Raw genomic sequence first — 20323 nt, 5'->3', positions numbered from 1 at the left:
ACATAAGCTTTAAAATGAGTGCTGTTACAAGTTTTTTACGTGTAAAATGAGTGAGCTATCGTGCAAATAAGAAGCATATACGAAGTTTTTTTCTTTTAAATCACATGGTTTAATGAGCGCCATTTCACCAGAATTAAAGTTATTCACATTCCATCTAGAATTCACTTCATTATAGACATCTTGATGGATTCTAGCAGATTCACTACTTTAGTACAAACTATGTTCAGAAAACTCACGATTTTTATAAAAACTTTTTTTTAAAATTTTTAAAAAAATCGAAATATTTTCATTATATCTCAAAAAAAAGATACGTATAAAAGCATATAGATAAAAATCAAAGGGATCTTTCTGGCTTATTTTTGTTATTTATTATTTTTCTTTCACACAAAATTGACAGAGTTATGAATGTTTAAAGACTCTGCGCGGCCGCGCAAATTGAAAAAAAAGTTTTTATAAAATCGTGAGTTTTCTGAAAATAGTTTGTACTAAAATAGTGAATCTGCTAGAATCCATCAAGGAGGTCTATAATGAAGTGAATTATAGATGGAATGTGAATTACTTTAATTCTGGTGGAAACGGCGCTCATTAAACCATATGATTTAGAAGAAAAAACCATCGTATATGCTTCTTATTTGCATGATAGCTCAATCATTTTACACGCAAAATCTTGTAACAGCACTCATTTTAAAGCTTATGTTAAGCACTATAAAACCCAATTTCACCGAAATGCATAAAATGTAAAACCTCGACACTAGATGGCTTTAAATACAACAATTAAATCTTGAACGAAATAAAAAACGATTTTGCTCTTTCAAATCTTGCTTAATATTTTTCCTAGAACACTTTATGTAATACCGAAATATTAAGATTTTTATTGACATTATTTTGTTCATAACATGATTTTCGCTAAAATGTATATTTTAGGAGATATTGCAAAAAAAACGAAGAAAAAAACACCAAAAATATATGAATATTTAGTGGCAGTAACTTGAAAAGTATTAGTTTTTTGAAAAACTATAAAAGACATTTTTTTCTTATAATTAGTTCTTCTATCGGTTTCCGACGTTATTTTGAAAAAATGTAATTACACAATTGAGAGGGGGTGTCATCCCCCTGGGGGGTGATGGCGCAACCCGAATCGTTTTCAGTTTTGAACTTGGGGTAAGATGAACCTAATTCCAAAATTTCATTCAATTCGGAGCACAGTAAAAAAATTCAGAGGTTATAACCTTTTTCCCTCTCCGTTTACTGCACTAATTATTATAAATTCTGTAACATGTCCAATATGTATGAGAACTATATAAACTAAATTACAAAGTTAAAATTATTTATTAACTTCCCGTAGGGTAGTTATAGTAATAGGCCGAAAATCAAAAATGAAATTTTTTACATTTCTCGACGTTTTGAAGGTTTCTGAACATTTTGGCATACCCCAGAAAAAATGATGGTTGTATGTGTTGTGTGTGTTTTTTATGGGTCCGTATTTTTTTGTTTACGTTTTCGGGCGCACGGATCAACCAATTGAATAGCTCAAAAAACATTCGATGATGATCAAGAAAGCATTCAATTCATAATGACGGGAAAGGTGGTGATTAGTTTTTGGCAAAGGCAGGTCCTGCGGTTTCGGAGATACAGAGCTAAATGTGCAAAAAATGGCACATTTTTGAGAGAACTAAGCGTCCCGATTTGAATGATTCAAAGAACTTCCGCTTGTTTTAACAAAAATAATTGCTTTTGTAGAAAAAATTTTTGTTTCAATTTATTTTTTTTGTGTATCGAAAATTATTCAGATTTTAATTGTAATTCTGACTTAAGTTCTAATATATTTTAACCAAATATTTTCAACTTTGGAATTCAGTTTATATAATTCTTATAAATATTAGACAATGTTACAGTATTTATATATAATAATCTATTTGAAAACATCTAATATTCCTCAATCATTTCGTTACGGTACGAGAAGTTCTAGCAATTTGCCTTAAGGCACGATGCCATACACCACTAGTTTATCTATTAACTTGCATAAATTTTAATAAAAGCAACTAAAATATCATGTATTATTATGTTCACATTAAGAAACATAAAAAATTCTATTTACAAACATTAACTTCTTTGTTCAAACGTTCAAATTACTGTGTGACATACATTTATAAAATCATTTTAAGAGTTAATTAATTACAAGATAGTTTTTGATAAAATTAAATTTAATAAATACTGTAACAAAAATATTGCATAACTTGTATAAATTTTAATACAAGCTCTTGCCAAAATATTTATCTATCAACTTGAATAAATTTTAATAAAGACAACTAAAATGTCATGAACTGTGGCAAGTAACATAAAAAATGCTGTTGGAAAACCTTTTAAACTTTTTAAACAGCTGTGTGATTGTGCCATTAATAAAATAATTTTACAAGCATAGATAAAAGAAGAGTATATGATTACAAGATAGTTGTTAAAATTAAATTTAATAAAAAAATATTGCAAAAATGTAATATTTATTTATCAGTCTCATATTTTTTAATAAAAACAGCTAAAATGTCACGAACAACGTTTAAGTAACAAAAAACGATGTTGGTGAACATTAACTTTTCAAAAAAACAACTGTGTGAATGTACCTTTATCAAAATAATTTTAACAGTTAATTAATTACAAATAGTTATTGTTAAATTAAATCTAATGAGAAAATGTTTATTTATTTTTCAACTTGCATAAAATTTTATAAAAACAACTAAAATGTCATGACACAACACAAAAAATGCTGTTGTAAACATTAACTTTTCAAAACAACTGTGTGAATGTACCTTTATCAAAATAATTTTAACACTTAATTAATTACAAGCAGTTACAAGATTATTGAATCAGAAATTATTGAAATAAATTATTTGGTTTGATAAATAATTTAATAAAATATTGCAAAGATGTTTAATTACTTATCAACTTGCATAAATTTTAATAAAAACAACTAAAATGTTATGAAAAATGTTTACGTATCAAAAAAAAAACGCTGTTGGCAAACCTTAACTTTTCAAACAACTGTGTGACATACCTTTACTCGCTGCTACCCTCAGATTTGTTGCACAATTATTTAGTTTTAATACAAATTTTTGACAGAAATGTAAAATGTAACAAAATGGACGAATATTACAAACACGTGGTATAATTTTAATAAAAATGATATTCTTAAACTATATTAAAGAAAAGGGTAATAATGAAAAAACATGTGCTTATTTGAATCTTATTAGATCGACAGACGTTTTGTTATAAAATAGACGTTATAACCTACTTAACACGTTTTCTCGGAAAAACGTGTTTTATGCGAAAAAGTGTATTAAGCTGGTTAGTGTCCATATGTTTCAAAGTGCATAGACTGGTATACGGTGGCGTATTGTGCGGGGAATGGTTTTATTATAAAAAAGACGTTATAACCTATTTGACACGTTTTCTCAGGAAGGGATAAAAATCGCGTTTTATGCGAAAAAGTGTATTAAGCGGGTTAGTGTCAGTGGGTATTGAAGTCCGGGGACTTGTGTACAGTGGCGTATTGTGCGGGAAATCATTTTATTATAAAATAGACGTTAAAACCTATTTGACACGTTTTCTCTGGAACTGACAAAAAACACGTTTTATGCGGAAAGGTGTATTAAGCGGGTTAGTGTCAGCGTGTTTTAAAGTGCGGGGACTTGCGTACAGTGGCGTATTGTGCGGGAAATCGTTTCATTATAAAAAAGACGTTATAAGCTATTTGACACGTTTCCTCAGGAAGGGATAAAAATCGCGTTTTATGCGAAAAAGTGTATTAAGCGGGTTAGTGTCAGTGGGTATTGAAGTCCAGGGACTTGTGTACAGTAGCGTATTGTGCGGGAAATCGTTTTATTATAAAATATACGTTATTTGACACGTTTTCTTGGGAACTGACAAAAAACGCGTTTTATGCGAGTGTGTAAAGTGGGTTCAGTGTGTTACAAAGTGTATTAAGCGGGTTAGTATCAGTGTGTTTTGAAGTGCGGGGACCTGTGTACAGTGGCGTATTGCGCGGGAAATCGTATTTAGTATGATTGTTTCAACATACTTCTACCATCCTATAAAAAGTGATGTGATAAAGAAAGTTTTATAGTTTGATTATTTTTAGTTGTGAAATTGTTAGTTAAAAGTGAAGAAAAGTGATTAAAAGTGTCTCGTGGCCTCTAAGGAGTCCCCATCATAAAGAGTCATCCAGTGTGCAGAGTCATCGAGAAGTCGAAGCTCAACAAGGTGAGTCCATACTATTTATCAATACCAACTTTAACCTGCTGTACTATTCAAAACTTATTCGAGTAGTAATAACAACATTTATTATACTATATAAGTATATACTATTTCATTTTGTATAAGTTTGTCGAATACATCATTCATATTAATCGAATGTTAAGAAAGATATAATAGTTGTAGTTGTGAACTATATATAGTACAGCGGGTTAATGAATAATTATTGATTTCCTCTTCATTGGTTTATGTATTTGCTATTTGTGACAAATATTTATATAATCCTGCTCATATATGTGTGTATGTATATTTAATCTCTGATATCATGCAGCAGTGATACCAATTTCTACTTGAAAATTTTGATTAAATAGGAAATCTGTCACACGATTCTTTCCTGCATAAAATTAGTGATTCAAGGACCTGCCCTAGGGCAGTACTACCCATTATATATATATATATATATATATATATATATATTTAAATCGTTCAATACCATTTGTACAAAAACTTTTTCCTTAACTCAATGAAGAAGTTCATAGTTATTCCATCGATATAATATATTTCTTTTCCTCTTACCTCTGGAACCGGTTGAGGCTCCTTTATCTGCATTCCACCAACGTGCACCACACCTGGTAACTTGGGACTCGGGACCTCCATCGAGGTGTGACTGTTGACCAGAACCAAGTCAATTGTTTCTTCCAAATTCTCAATGAAAGGAAAATCTAATCCATACACTTTCTCTGCCATCATTTGGGAGTTTTTTAGAGCCTTGCGCCTTTAATAGAAATAAATTGTAAAAAAAGATACACACATTATATATATATATATATATATATATATATATTTCTATTCCTATTTACCTGTAAAATCGTTCAGTGTAATACAAGAGTGTATTAAAGCTTCTTTCCAAGAAGTTCATGTCCTCTGAAAACTTGCTCGAAAAGAAAGGAACGATTGATGGAAAGTTAGGGCTCCCGTTAACTTCTCTAGTGCATGGGGGCATTGCAAAGGCACTCAAGCCTATCACTGGGGGGTAGTTGAATTTATGAACAAATCCCAAGAGAGTTGGAAGAATCGTGTAGTCGAATAGGATTAAATCAAATCTGTGAAGAAGATGAATGTTTTAGTGTGTTTGCACAAACTGTATCATTGGCAATTTACTACATTTTCAGATAATATACAACGTTTTGAGATAATTTACAATATTTTAAGACTAACTACATGCAACATTTCCAAACAATTTCAGGTAATCTAAATTTCCCGATAATCTACAACATTTTAGGACTATCTACAACATTTTAGGACTATCTACAACATTTTAGGACTATCTACCACATTTTAGGACTATCTACCACATTTTAGGACTATCTACCACATTTTAGTACTATCTACAACATTTTAGGACTATCTACAACATTTTAGGATTATTTACAATATTTTGAGTTTATCTACAAGATTTTCAGACTATTTACAATATTTTCAGACAATGTACGAGATTTTCAGACAACTTACAACATTTTCAAATAATATACAAAATTTTCAGATGATTTACAAAATTTTCAGACAATTTACAACATTTTCAGACAACTTACAACATTTTCAGACAAGTTGCAGCATTTTCAGACAAGTTACAACATTTTCAGACAAGTTACAACATTTTCAGACAAGTTACAACATTTTCAGACAAGTTACAACATTTTCAGACAATTTACGATATTTTGAGACGATTTACAACATCTTTAGACAATCTACAAAATTTTAGGGCTATGTACAACACTTTTATAAGAGTCTATAGAGACTATCTACAATATTTTCAGACAATCTATAATATTCTAAAACTATATACAACATTTCTAAACAATTTACAAAATTTTTGGACTATGTATAACATTATGAGACTATCTATAACATCCTTATACAATATACAACAGTTTCAGACAATTTACAATATTTTCAGTCTATCTACAACAGTTTTACACAATTTACAAAATTTTGGGACATTCCACAACATTTTTATACAACTTACATAATTTTGGGACTATCTACAACATTTTTTGACTATAAACAACAACTTAAAACAATCTACTGCACACTCATTCTTCTTGAAAATTACAATTACATTAACAATTCTAATTTACTATCATTCCCTTGCTCACTTGAAATCATCCGGATACTCCCACAACTTCCTAAACCCCTCAGACTCTAGTGTAGCCTTTGATAGCGTTGTATAATAATCTTCGATAATTGATAAACCAGTAACAGCCCCAAGGAGACCTTTTGGAGCGCCCATTTCTAAAAAGTCAAACTTCTTCTGGTTTTTGTATAAAGCTTCATAAGCACCTTCTAAATGTATATAATGAATAGGATTGGAGTCGCTAGGGGGGTCTATATCGACACTTAAGGCTGTTATGTTGTATCCTTTGGTGGATAGGGCTTCCAGTAACACACGATTCCTAAAAAATAGAACGGAGGATTAAAATTTGATTAGAAACTTTGTTTTAAATTTAATTAATTGAATGATAAAATAAAAGACAGGAAATGTGTAATAAAAAAAATATATTTATATAATAAACGTACAAAATTAATTCAATCTCACATTAATAAATTCATTTATGAAGTGAAACTTCTAATGAGGTTGCATTTTGCATTATACAATTTGCAGTTAATTATTTATTTTTAATATTGATAAATATTATCGTGAGATTTTGGCTAGGCTCTAGGTTTATGTATAGTTTTTGCATGCTTTGATTTTTTTCCATGGCTGTTTTATTGTTTTGAACATAACTTTGTTATTTTAATAATAATTATAGCAGAAAATAAACTGCTTATTAATTTCTTCTAAAATGCTCTGTCTCTCTTCTTTTCTCTATCTCTCCTTATCACTTTATCTCTTTTCTTCTTTTTTTTATTTTCCTCTCTTATATGTATTATATCTGTATCTATCGTTCTCTTTTCTCTATCTATTTATCTCTAACTTTTTCATTTTGCTTTCGTTCTTTTTATCTATTTATATCTTTGTCTCTTTTTTTATTACTACACTTTGCTTTCTCGCTCTATGTACTCCTTTCATTTTCTCTTGTTCCTTCTCTCTGATTATCTCTATCGCTTTCTTTCTGTCCATCACTCCTTTCTCTATCTAATCTATACCCCCCTCTAATCTATACCTTTCTTTTTACTTTTCCTTCTTACTTTCTTAATTCATCCCTATCCCCCTTTCTCTCTCTTCCTATTTTCATATCTCCTTCTCTCTCTCTTTTCCTGTAAATCGCTCTAATTATCCCTACTCCTTTCCTTTATTCTTCCTTTTTCTCTAAATCGCTAAGTATATAATTATTACCATCTCTGCTTTCTCTTTTTCTCTATCTAATCTATCCCCCAATTAATCCCTTTTTTTTACTTCACCTTTTTTCTCTATCAAATCATCTTTTTCAACCGTTCTATCTCTATGACCTTATCTCCTTTGCTCTCTATATCGTTCTGTTTGTCGAAATCCTTCGGATTATCCCTATCCCTTTTTCTAAATCGGATTATCAATTCTTTATTCTTTTTCTAAATCTCTAATTATCTAATTATTACCTTCCTTGCTTTCTCAATCCTTTTCTCTCTTTTTCTCTATTTAATCTATCTTCCAATCTATCGCCTTTCTCTTTACTGTTCCTTCTTTCTCTATCTAATCATTTCTATCTCTTTTTCATCTCTCCCTACTGCCCTATCTCCTTCTCTCTTTATCTCCTTTTCTCTAAATCTCTAATTATTCCTATCCCCTTTCTCTATCCTTCCTTATTTCTTTAAATCATTACTTATCTGATTATTACCATTCTGAATTTTTTCTCTCTAATTTACTCTATCTACTCTATCCTCCTTTCTATTTCTTTCTTTTTACCTTTCCTTCTTTCTCTATCAATTCACCTCTATCTCCCGTTCTATCTCTCCCTGTTACCCTATCTATCGCTTTCTTTTTCTCAAAATCTCTCTAATCATCTCTACACCTTTCTCTCTATTCTTTTTTTCCTAAATCTCTATCTAATTATAACCATCCCTTCATTCTCAATTTTTTTCTCTCCTTTTCTCTATCTACTCTATCTTGCCCTCCATTCCTTTCTTTCTTTATCTATTCTTCTCTACCTCCATTTCTATCTCTCCCTCGTATTCCATCTTCTCTGTTCCCTATATCTTTCTATTTCTTTCTTTTCACCTTTCCTTTTTTTTCTTTCTATTTATTTCTATCTTTCGGAGTTACCCTATCTTCTTCTTTCGCTACCTATCGCTTCCTTTTGCTCTAAATCTCTTTAAATATACCTATTTCTTTCTGTTCATTCTTTCTTCTTTTTCTAAATCTCTGACTAATTATTACCATCCCTTCTTTCTCCTATTCTCTGTCTACTTTATTCCTTTCTTTTAACTTTTTGTTCTTTCTTTATCTATTCATCTTTATCTCCTTTTCTATCTCTACCTGTTATCTATCTCCTCTGTTCCTTATCTCTTTATTTCTTTCTAAATATGTCTATTTATCTCTATCCTTTCTCTATTTTTTCTTCTTTATCTAAATTTTTAATTACAGCTATCCCTTCTTTCCCTCTCATTTTTTTCTCCTCTCACTATCTACTACCTTTCCCCTCTCCCTCTCTAATATCCTATATATCTCTCTTTCTTATAATGTCTCTATTCATCTCTATCCTTTTCTCTTTATTATTTCTTCTTTATCTAAATTTTTAATTACCTTTATCCCTTCTTTCCCTCTCATTTTTTCTCCTCCCACTATCTACTACCTTCCCCCCCCACTCTCTAATATCCTATATATCTCTCTTTCTTTTCTCTCTCTCTCTCTCTAATAATTTATATATCTTTCTTTCTTTCTCTAATAACCTATATATCTCTCTCTTTCTCTCTCTCTCTCTCTCTCTCTCTCTTATACAATAAATACCTTTTGTACTTTTTAACAAATTTTACTTCCATTATATGTAAAATGCTATACAAACACAACTACACAAACAAAAATCAAATTTCTTCTTATTTTTATTACCACATTACGAAGTTTCACTTCTTACACAAACTATCATTTTATACATAATGTCATTCACAATATTAATTCTATATATCTCACTTTATTATCTGTGCATTTTCATGTGTCTTTTCAAAACATCACTCCGCATATACACTTTAAAGCACACACCACATTTATGGGGATACTTTTCAGCATGTGTATCCATGTGTCTTTTATAAACATCAATATCACTAAAAGTCTCATTACAAATATCACATTTTGAAGGAGCACTATGAGTACGCAAATGCATCCTCAGAGTCACATTTTGAGTAAAGGCCTTGCCGCAAATATCACATTTATAAGGACGGTCTCCTGAGTGGATACGGACATGTTTCCTTAGGGTCGAGTTGTCTATGAAAGCCTTCTCACATAAACCACATTTGAAAGGACGTTCTCCGGTGTGAACCAGAGTGTGCTTTTTTAAGGTTGCTCGGAGGGTGAAGCCTTTGTTGCAGGTTTTGCATACATAACGCTTGTCGCCTCTGTGGATCCTGAGGTGGACTGTTAGGTTTGCAGATTGGGAAAATGCTTTGTCGCAGATTGTGCATTTGAAATTTTTGAGACCACTGTGAATGACTTCGTGGATTTTGAGGTTTTTTAGTTTTGCGAATACTTTGTGACAAATGTCACATGTAAAAGGTTTTGGTAAATGATTCTCGGTTGGTTCTTGTTTGATTGTGGATGCAGGTTGTGTAGATTGTTCGGGAAATGTTTCATCATTATCATTTAGTTCTTGTTTGACAGAAATTTCGTCATCTTCAATTTCTTCTATGGAATATTCAAGGGGCTCAGTTTTAATTGGTTTCTCTAGTAACACGTCCATCTTTTTTGTGAAAATATTTGTAAAAATTACAAAGCACTCAATAATTATTTATATTTATAAATCAATTATGTTTTAATAGTTAACATCTTCATATTGTAAGACACAAATCATTTGTGCTTTAACTATTTACAAAATTAATATGAATATAAACATTAAATTACAACTTTTACTATAGAAGTAGTTCTTGAAAGTAATATCTTTTTCTTGAATTTCTTCTACTTCTTTGCTCAATTTTAATTACCATCTGACAAAAATTATTTATACAAATAACTTTTTATTTATTTATTTTGCCAATACTAATTATTATAAATATAAATATAAAATTATGTCTTCCATTAATAAAAATGAAAATATTTTGACGTTTGACGTTTGCCACGTGTCTGAAGTTGCAGTGTTTCTGTCATGGCTGTAATGACATCTGTCAACGATATAATCGAACAAAAATCGATTATATTTAATTTGTTACTGTTAAATATCTTAAAATGCATCTTATATTAGTAATTATAACTAATTTAGAGTTAACTTTAAAATGCATCTTATATTAGTAATTATAACTAATTTAGAGTTAACTTTAAAATGCATCTTATATTAGTAATTATAACTAATTTAGAGTTAACTTTAAAATTTAAATAAAGATGTAAGTGATTTTTTGCCTCAAGGCAAGTTGCATGATCTTTTCGATATGCGTTGATCACGGCTTCTTAAACTATGGGTCGCGACCCCAAGTAGAGTCGTCTAGGAAAATTATTTAAACGAGAGATTTTAATGTCAAAAAATAGATAACGTCTAGATCAGAGCTTCTTAAACTTTTGTCATTCGCGAACCCATTTATGATTGCGAGTTTCTTGACGACCCCACACAAATATAAAAGAAAGAATAACTAGTGGGGCGCATGGCATCGTGCCTCAAGGCAAATTGCTGGAACTTCCCCTACCAAAAATTATTATTTTTTTTAAAAACGATTAACATTTAAAAAAAAAAATTACTTCGAAAAAATTAGATTTTTGAGAAACTATAAATTTGACAAATCACTTTTTTTTGAAAAAAAAATGTTTTCTTTCATTTTGATTTATTTTGGAAATTCTGAACTTTTTTTCAAAGCAATCGTACTGCTTGAACTGCATAGCGCCGCCGTCTAACGGGTAAGCATTGGTACGGAACCCATAGAAATGTAAAAAAAAAAAAAAATTATACTTATTGTTAAAATCTCTATGATCATTTTTGACCGCCAAATGGCTTTATTTTTACTTTTTTTATTAGATCTCCGAAATCGCCTTCATGAAAATTGGATCAATTCTTCATCTTGTTAATACAAGTAAAATGTTTTTTGAATTATTAAAATCGGACGCTCCGTTCTCTTAAAAACTGAGTTACTGAAGTTTCTGAACATTTTTGCTTACCTTAGGAAATATGGATGTATGAGTGTGTGTATGTGCGGATACAAATTTTCGCCGACGATTTCGGGAACACGGATCAACCGATTTGAATAATTCAAAAAAACATTCGATTCGTATTGATAAGGAGACGTGCTGATTAGATTTTGGCGAAGGCAGGTCTAGCCGTTCCGAAGATACGGGGCAAAAAATGCCAAGAACAATTCAGTTTTAAAGAGAACGGAGCGTCGGATTTTAATAATTCAAAAAACGTTTTAATTATATTGACAAGATGAAAAACTGATTAAATTTTTAGAAAGGCAGGTCTATGGACTCTCAATAAAAATAAGTTGAAAAAATGCCTTTTGGCGGTCAAAAATATCCATTAGATATATGCACAGATCAAATTATCAGATATTTTATAGAGATTTTCATAATGCGTACATATTTTGTGTAAATTTTCTTGGGTTCCGTACCAAGATTTTTAATTACGGTACGGGAAGTTCCAGCAATTTGCCTTAAGGCACGGATGCCATATGCACCCCACTAGTTTTTCTTTTATATTTGTGTTGGTCAACAAACTCGCAATCATAAATGGGTTGGCGAATAATAAAAGTTTAAGAAGCCTTGGTGTAGACCTATATATTCTTTTTTATCTATGTGTGGATCTTTAAGGTTCTGTCGTAAAATGGACCAATTTATAGCAAGGCTATGTTATGTAACAGTTTTTATACAAAATCGTACTAAATGCTATCAAAAACCTTTTATGATTGCTGCGCAGTCAGGCGTTGAATGGTTCCAAAACTATTCGATTTCTATTGATAGGAAGATGTGCTATTAGTTTTTGGCAAAGGCATGTCCAGCCGTTACGGAGATACAGAGCAAAGTATGTAAAAGATAGAAATCGAGTTTTTAAGAAAACGAAGCATCCGATTTGAATGATTCAAAAAACTTTATATTTGTAATGATTGGGAGAAGTGGTGATTAGTTTTTAGCAAAGGCAGGTACATCCTTTTTAGAGATACCGAGCTAAATGTGCAAGTGGCAGTTTTTGAGAGAATTAAGCATCCGATTAGAATGATTCAAAAAACATTCAATTCGTACTGATGAAGAGAAGTGGTGATTAGTTTTTGGCTAAGACAGGTCCAACGGTTTCGGAAATACGGAGCAAAGAGTGCAGAAAATAGAAATTGAATTTTTGATAGAACCCAGCATTCGATTCGAATGATTCAAAAAGCATTCAATTCGTACTGATGGAGAAAAGTGGTGGTTAGTTTTTGGCTAAGACAGGTCGAACGGTTTCGGAGATACGGAGCAAAGAGTGCAGAAAATAGAAATTGAGTTTTTGAGAGAACAGAGCATCCGATTTGATTGATCCAAAAAACATTCAATTTGTAATGATTGGGAGAAGTGGTGATTAGTTTTTGGCAAAAGTAGGGTCAGCCAGTTTGAAGATACAGAGCTAAATGTGCAAAAAATGGCAGTTTTTGAGAGAACTGAGCATCCGATTTGAATAATTCAAAAAACTTCTTGCTTGTGTTGACAAAACAATTGCTTTTGGAAAAAAAAATATTTTTTAAAAATTTTTTTGTATATTGAAAATAATTCTGATTTTAATTGTAATTTTGACTTAAGTTCTAATATACTTTAAACAAATAATATAAATAATAATAATATAAATAATATAATAATAATTTAAACTTTGCAATTCAGTTTATATAATTTTTATAAATATTAGACAATGTTACAATATTTATAATAATCTATTTGAAAACATTTAATATTCCTCGAACATTTTGTTACAGTACTGAAAGTTCCAGCAATTTGCCTTAAGGCTTGATGTCATACACCACTAATTTATAAATATTTTACACAATTTTATTAATACAATTTCTAACTATTATAATATATTAAATACAAATGTTGCATCACAACTTCATTTATTCATTTTCCACATACACTCATATGTTTCTTCAATCCATCGGCTCTCACAAAAGCCTTCTTACACACCTCGCACTTAACAGGGTTTTTTTTTGTATGGGTGATCATATGCACTTTCAAAGTATAAGCCCTTGTAAATCCTTTACCACATATCGTACACTTATTAAGTTTGTCACCTGTATGAATTTTCATATGTTTATTTAAATTACTAGACTGTGTGAATGCTCGACTGCATATAACACATTTATAAGGACGTTCACCCGCATGGATATTCAAATGTGTTTTCAAATGACTCGATTCCACAAAAGTTTTGTCACATTTCGGACATTTATAAGGGCGTTCCCCTGTGTGGGATCGCATGTGTCGAGCCATGTTGCTGGACTGGGCAAAAGCCATGTTGCATATCTTGCATTTGACGAGACGTTCCCCGGTGTGGGTGACCATGTGAACTTTCAAGCCTGTTTTGTGGACAAAGGTCTTCTTGCAGATTGCACATTCGTAAGGACGGTCTCCTGAATGGGTGAGGATGTGTCTGCTTAAAGAAGGTTGCTGGGTGAAGGTTTTGTTGCAAATGTGGCAGGTGTAAGGTCTTTCTTTAGTGTGGGTTCTGAGGTGTGCCGTTAACTTGTTCTGGCGCACAAAGGCTTTTGGGCATTGTGGACATTGGAAGGCTTTGATTCCGGTATGCAGAAGTTTGTGTTGATTCAGGTTACCTACTTGAGTGAATGATTTGTGGCAGATGTCACATTTGTAAGGCTTTTCTAGAAAGTGAGCATCGACTGATTGTTGTAACTGTAGGATTTGGGATTCCTGTTCTTGACCAGCATCATCATTTTCTGGACTTGGTGACTCTTCATTATTATCATCATCAATTTCATTTTTCACAGAAGAACTGTCAAAATCATTGTCTGACACTTCGTCTTCGTCTTCTAAAGGTTCAATTTTAACTTCATTACATGAAAATGTTATTATTTCTTCAGACATGTCTGTCTGGGATAAAATATGAGTTTAATAATATATAAAATAGATATTTTCACTATTTATTATAAAGAATAACATTAACTGTTAATATTATGAGTCGATAAGCAATTCGACGTTTTTGACATTTGACAAATTGACGTTTCGTTCTGCGTGAAGTTGTATACGAACTCTCGAAACTGTCAAGATGGCGGAAACATTCAAATGTCATTTAGAAATATTTTTCAAATTTAAAATAGTTGTTTCCCGTAGGATAAGTTACAGTAATTGCAGAAAAAAAAAACAAAAACTAGTGGGGTGAATGGCATCGTGCCTTAAGGCAAATTGCTGGAACTTCCCATACCGTAACGAAATGTTCGAGGAATACTGAATGTTTTCAAATAGATTATTATTAATATTGTAACATTGTCTAATATTTATAAGAATTATATAAACTGAATTGCAAAGTTGAAATTATTTGTTTATTAGAACTATAGTCAGAATTATAAATAAAATCTGAATTATTTTCGATATTCAAAATTTTTTTTTTTTTTTTAAAAAAGTTGAAACAAAAATTTTGTTTTCCAAAATCAATTATTTCGTAAAGACAAGCAGAAAGTTCTTTGAATCATTTAAATTGGACGCTTAGTTCTCTCAAAAACTGCAATTTTTTACACATTTAGCTCCGTATCTTCGAAATTGCTGGGTCTGCCTTTGCTAAAAACTAATAAACACTTCTCCCAATCATTACTAATGAGTGTTTTTTAGATCATTCAAATCGGATGCTTCGTTCTCTCAAGAACTCGATTTCTATTTTCTGCACTCTTTGCCCTTTATCTCCGTAACTGCTGAACCTGCCTTTGCCAAAAACTAATCAGCACATCTCCTTATCAATAGGAATCGAATGTTTTTTGAACCATTCAAATCGGTTGATCCGTGCGCCCGAAAACGTGACTGGAAATTTGTATCCATACATACATACACACACACATCGATTTTTTCTGAGGTGTGCCAAAATGTTCAGAAACCTTCAAAACGTCAAAATTTTTAATTTCGATTTTCGTCCCCTTACAATAACTTACCCTACGGGAAGTTGATTAAATCTTTATATGCATATATTTAGGTTTGAAAGGTTTCTGAACGTTTTGGCATACCTTAGAAATAATGAATGTGTGGGATACAAAATTTCATCGACGCTTACCCGCTCGATATTTCTTCTCTAAAACAGCAACGCTGCACAATTGCTTTGAAATAAAGTTAAAAATTTTCAGAAAAATTTAAAATATAAAAAAATATTCGTATATGAAAAAATTCAAATTTTTCAATAAAGTCAATTTTTTTCAGAAACTTCAAAATTTTCAATAATCTATTTTTTTTTCAAAAGTTAAAGGTTTTTTAAAAAAATTAATTTTTGGTACGGAAAGATCCAACAATTTGCCATTCGGCTCGTAGCCATGCACCAATAGTTCAAATTTAAAATAACCGTTTTACGTTTTAAAGGTTTCTGAACGTTTTGGCATACTTTAGAAAAAATGGATGTGTGTGTGTGTGTGTGGGTGTGGATAAAAATTTTCGTCGACTATTTCGGGCGCACGGAACAACCGATTTGAATAATTTAAAAACATTCGATTTCTATTGATAAGGAGACGTGCTGATTAGTTTTTGGCAAAGGCAAAACTAGTCTAGCCGTTTCGAAGATACAGGTCAAAAAGTGCCAAAAATGGTAACTCAGTTTTTAAGAGAACGGAGCGTTTGATTTTAATAATACAAAAAACGTTTTGCTTGTATTGACAAGATGAAGAACTGATTAAATTGTTGGGAAGGCAGGTCTAGCGGTTTCGGAGATCTAGTAAAAAAGTGAAAAAAATGCCATTTGGCGGTCAAAAATGATTATTTATACATATGCACATCAAATTATAAAATATTTTATTAATAAAAAAAACATTTTTAAAGTAAAACTTCTTTAGGCGCGACTAGGGAATAAATATGTACAAATGCAGCGAAAAAAACGTTACGGCCGAGTCGAGTGCCGATGATTTGTCATTGCACATTAAATTATAAAATACTTTATTAATAAGGAAACATTTTTAAAGCAAAACTTCTTTAGGCGCGATTAAGGAGTAAATATGTACAAATGCAACGAAAGAAACGTTACGGTCGAGTCGAGTGCCAATAATTTGTCATTGCACATCGAATTATAAAATATTTTATTAATAAGAAAATATTTTTAAAGTAAAACTTCTTTAGGCGCGACTAGGGAGTAAATATGTACAAATGCAACGAAAAAAACGTTACGGTCGAGTCGAGTGCCAATCATTCGTCATTGCACATCAAATTATAAAATATTTTATTAATAAGAAAACAGTTTTAAAGTAAAACTTCTTTAGGCGCGACTAGGGAGTAAATATGTACAAATGCAACGAAAAAAAACGTTACGGTCGAGTCGAGTGCCAATGATTCGTCATTCGCTCTCGATTATATCATTTTTATACGGATCGATTGTGATTGGTCGTCGTGTCGCGTGAGTATGATTGCTTTGATTGTATAGTGAAAATAATAAAACAAATGTATATTGAATAGATATATTTGAAGTATGGCATTTCTATGGGTTCTGAACCAATTATCATTCCTTTGACTTTCTAGAGGCGCTTACGCGCTTTGATATTTCGTCTCTACGCAGCGCGATTTCTTTGAAAAGAGTTCTAAATTTCCAAAATATTTCAAATAATAAAAACAAATCTAATTTTTCAGAAATGACTTTTTTTGAAATTAAAAAATTCTCAAAAATCCAATTTTTTCAAAGTTTAAGGGGGCGTCCATTAATCAGGTGAGATTTTTAGGGGGAGCGAGGGGTTTGACAAAAATCACAAAATATCACGTGGGGAGGGAGGGGTATAGTAAGATATCTCGTGTATTTATTTTTAACTCCAATTTTATATAAATAATCTAAACATCTTCAAAAAAAAATCAAAAATTTTACCATTTTTTCTCAAATCATAACTAAAAATACACGTGATGTTGGAGGGGGAGGAGGGTATTTTTGAATATCAGCACGTATCAACAAGGGGGAGGGGGATATTTTTGAATATCACCACGTATCAACAAAGGGGAGGGGGGTCCAAAAATCCTTAAAAAATTAAAACTAAAAATTCAAAAAAATTGTAATTGTAAATTTTATTTTGGTACGGGAAATTCCAGCAATTTGACTTAAGGTACGATGCCATGCATCACTATAGTTAGGGTAGGTTAAGTTTTATATCTAAAAACCCCCACCTGCACAGCAAATTACATATTTTTTGCCAGTTCCAATTCATATTAAGATTGGACTGTAACAATACGTTGCCATGACAACAGAGTTGTTTCGTTGTATATTTAATGTTTAAAGATGTTAAAAATTCTTTAACTACACAAAGTTTGAAAAATACCATTTATTATTATTATTTCGTGTTTCCTCTTGGTTAGAGCTATGGAATTTCAATTTGAAGTCGCCATGTTTGATACCCGCTTCGGACAACCTGATGTCAAGCAGTAGTGACATCGATTTTTACTTGAAAATATAGAAATCCATATGTATCTAACATCCCTTATCCGGCATTAGTTAAATTCTTCACCAATACAAAAATTTAAACAATAGAATTCTTTACATAGAGATAGGACAACCGTTTGGGTTGCCATATGTGGTGTATATATTTTTTTTACTTACCATATATGATGACTTGGCGATGGCACTGGTAATATAGCCAATATATTTCCTAAATGTTTATTTTTTACAATTTCACCATTCACTAAAAACACACAAACACAAACACAAAAACTATACACAAAAATATATTTCATTTTTTTGAAAATTAATGCACAACAAAAGTATATTGTAATTTTTCTTGCAATAAATACTTTATAGTAATTTTCTACTATTTGGAATCATGTTTTTTTATCAAAAGGTTCATAACAGGTGTGAACATTCTTATATAATATAGAGCTACTTTGCAAAATTATTTTTGGAATTTTCATTTTGCTTATTGACAGTAGTGGGGTGCATGGCATCGTGCCTTAAGGCAAGTTGCTGGAACTTCACGTACTGTAATTAAAAATCTTGGTACGGAACCCAAAAAAAATTACACAAAATGCGTACGTATTATTAAAATCTCTATAAAATATCTGATAATTTGATGTACATATGTCCAATAAACATTTTTGACCGCCAAATTTTTGACTTATTTTTATTGAGAGTCCATAACCGCCGGACCTGCCTTCCCAAAAATTTATTCAGTTCTTCATATTGTCAATACAAGTAATATGTTCTTTGAATTATTAAAATCGGACGCTTCGTTCTCTTAAAAACTGAGTTACCGTTTTTGGCACTTTTTGCCCCGTATCTTGGGAACTTTTAGACCTGCCTTCGCCAAAAACTAATCAGCACGTCTCCTTATCAATACGAATCGAATGTTTTTTGAATTATTCAAATCGGTTGATTAGTGTTCTCGAAATCCATTTTTTCTAAGGTATGCCAAAATGTTCAGAAACTTTTGAAACGTAAAGATATATAAGAATTTTTATTTTAGATTTTTTTGCGATTACTATAACTCACCCTATGGGAAGTTTGTATTCTGAACTTACACTAATCGTTTTATGAAATTATAAAGAAACTAGGCGTAAGTAGCACTTTCCTAAAACAAGTTGTATGAAACGCGCTTTCAAAGTGTATGTCATTTCAAATTCCAATTCCAAAGTTTAATGAATTTATGAAAACCTAATCACTTTTTGCTGGCCTATAATATTTTAGCATGTTTGTTCAAGTAACAAACACTATCACTGTATTTAATATTGTAATAATTACGAAGAAACGTACCGGCTGATCTTTGCCAAGAATTAATTAGCACGATTCCCAAATGAATACCTTGAAACGATTTGTCAATTTTCAAAATCGGTTCAGGATTTTTGACTAAAACCTGGATAATTTTTATAATTTTGAATTATTATTATTCTGAAATTGTTGGAAAAATTAAGGGGAGTGCAACAGTTTTTTTTAATAGAATCGCGGGGTGGAGGTGCATTGAGAAATAGATTGGAAACCACTGTCTTATGGAATTTTAACAAATGGTTTTTTAATTTTTCAAAACTTGGACGAAAGTCAGAAATCGGCTCACATACACACACACGTTTTTTCCAAATTTGGTCTTATTCGATTCATAATGACTTAAAACGTCGAGAAAACAGAAAAATTACCTCATCATCAGGTTTTCTGCTAAAAATGTAAACTCTTTTGGAAAGTTCACAATAAATCAATTTTCCTTTATTTCTATCTTTTTTTATCTTCTTTATTATTATTAATAAATATAATCATACTGTTACCATACATAATTACATTTCATTTTAAATTCTGAAAAAGTTTGACCTTCAATGCTTTAAAAAGACCCAAATATTTTTGGCTTTATCTCTTATCGTGACTGATAATAAAATTCGGCAATTGTAAATATTCGATATATCAATTATAAACCGATGCACCTGCGATAAAAGAAAGCGTAATATAATTTGGTTATTGATCTATGCCTGTTTCGGACAACTTGATATCGAGCAGCAGTAATATCTGCGCATACTTGAAAATATCGCTTTATTAATTAACCTAATTCACTAATGCACTTCCGATAAAACAAAGCTTTTATATAATTCTGGTTATTGATCTATTTACGTCTCGGACAACTTGACATCGAGCAGCAATAATATAATGCACCTGCTATAAAACAAAGCTTCATATAATTCTGATTATTGATCTATTTCTGTCTCAGACAACTTGATATCGAGCAGCAGTAATACCAGATTATACTTGAAAATATCGCTTCAAGATTTATATAATTCTGATTATTAATCTATTACTGTCTCGGACAACTTGATATCGAGCAGCAGTAATATTAGTTCATACTTGAAAATATCGATTTATCA

At 31.1% G+C, this 20323-nt stretch overlaps 3 protein-coding genes across 3 annotated transcripts; all 3 read right to left on the bottom strand.

Annotated features, from left to right (window-relative positions):
- Nucleotides 1-4049: 4049 nt before the first annotated feature.
- LOC113362859 (2-hydroxyacylsphingosine 1-beta-galactosyltransferase-like) lies at nt 4050-7481 on the bottom strand. Its single transcript, XM_026605356.1, has 5 exons — nt 7435-7481; nt 6402-6698; nt 5106-5348; nt 4822-5020; nt 4050-4082 (listed from the first exon to the last, which is right to left on the bottom strand). The coding sequence occupies exons 1-5, from the start codon at nt 7479-7481 to the stop codon at nt 4050-4052; spliced, it is 819 nt and encodes a 272-aa protein (XP_026461141.1).
- A 1671-nt stretch (nt 7482-9152) lies between these two features.
- On the bottom strand, nt 9153-10198 carry LOC113363842 (zinc finger protein 239-like). Its single transcript, XM_026606322.1, has one exon. It carries the CDS (start codon nt 10110-10112, stop codon nt 9354-9356), a length of 759 nt encoding a protein of 252 aa, XP_026462107.1. The 5' UTR covers nt 10113-10198; the 3' UTR covers nt 9153-9353.
- Nucleotides 10199-13429: 3231 nt separating this feature from the next.
- LOC113362858 (zinc finger protein 239-like) lies at nt 13430-14410 on the bottom strand. The gene has a single exon (XM_026605355.1). It carries the CDS (start codon nt 14408-14410, stop codon nt 13430-13432), a length of 981 nt encoding a protein of 326 aa, XP_026461140.1.
- Nucleotides 14411-20323: the final 5913 nt, after the last annotated feature.

Source organism: Ctenocephalides felis, unplaced genomic scaffold (genome assembly GCF_003426905.1).
Source record: "Ctenocephalides felis isolate EL2017-DRISC unplaced genomic scaffold, ASM342690v1 CF-g0.4_SCAFFOLD_00845, whole genome shotgun sequence".
Classification (NCBI taxonomy): domain Eukaryota; kingdom Metazoa; phylum Arthropoda; class Insecta; order Siphonaptera; family Pulicidae; genus Ctenocephalides; species Ctenocephalides felis.
This window is presented reverse-complemented; position numbering and strand designations above follow the sequence as displayed.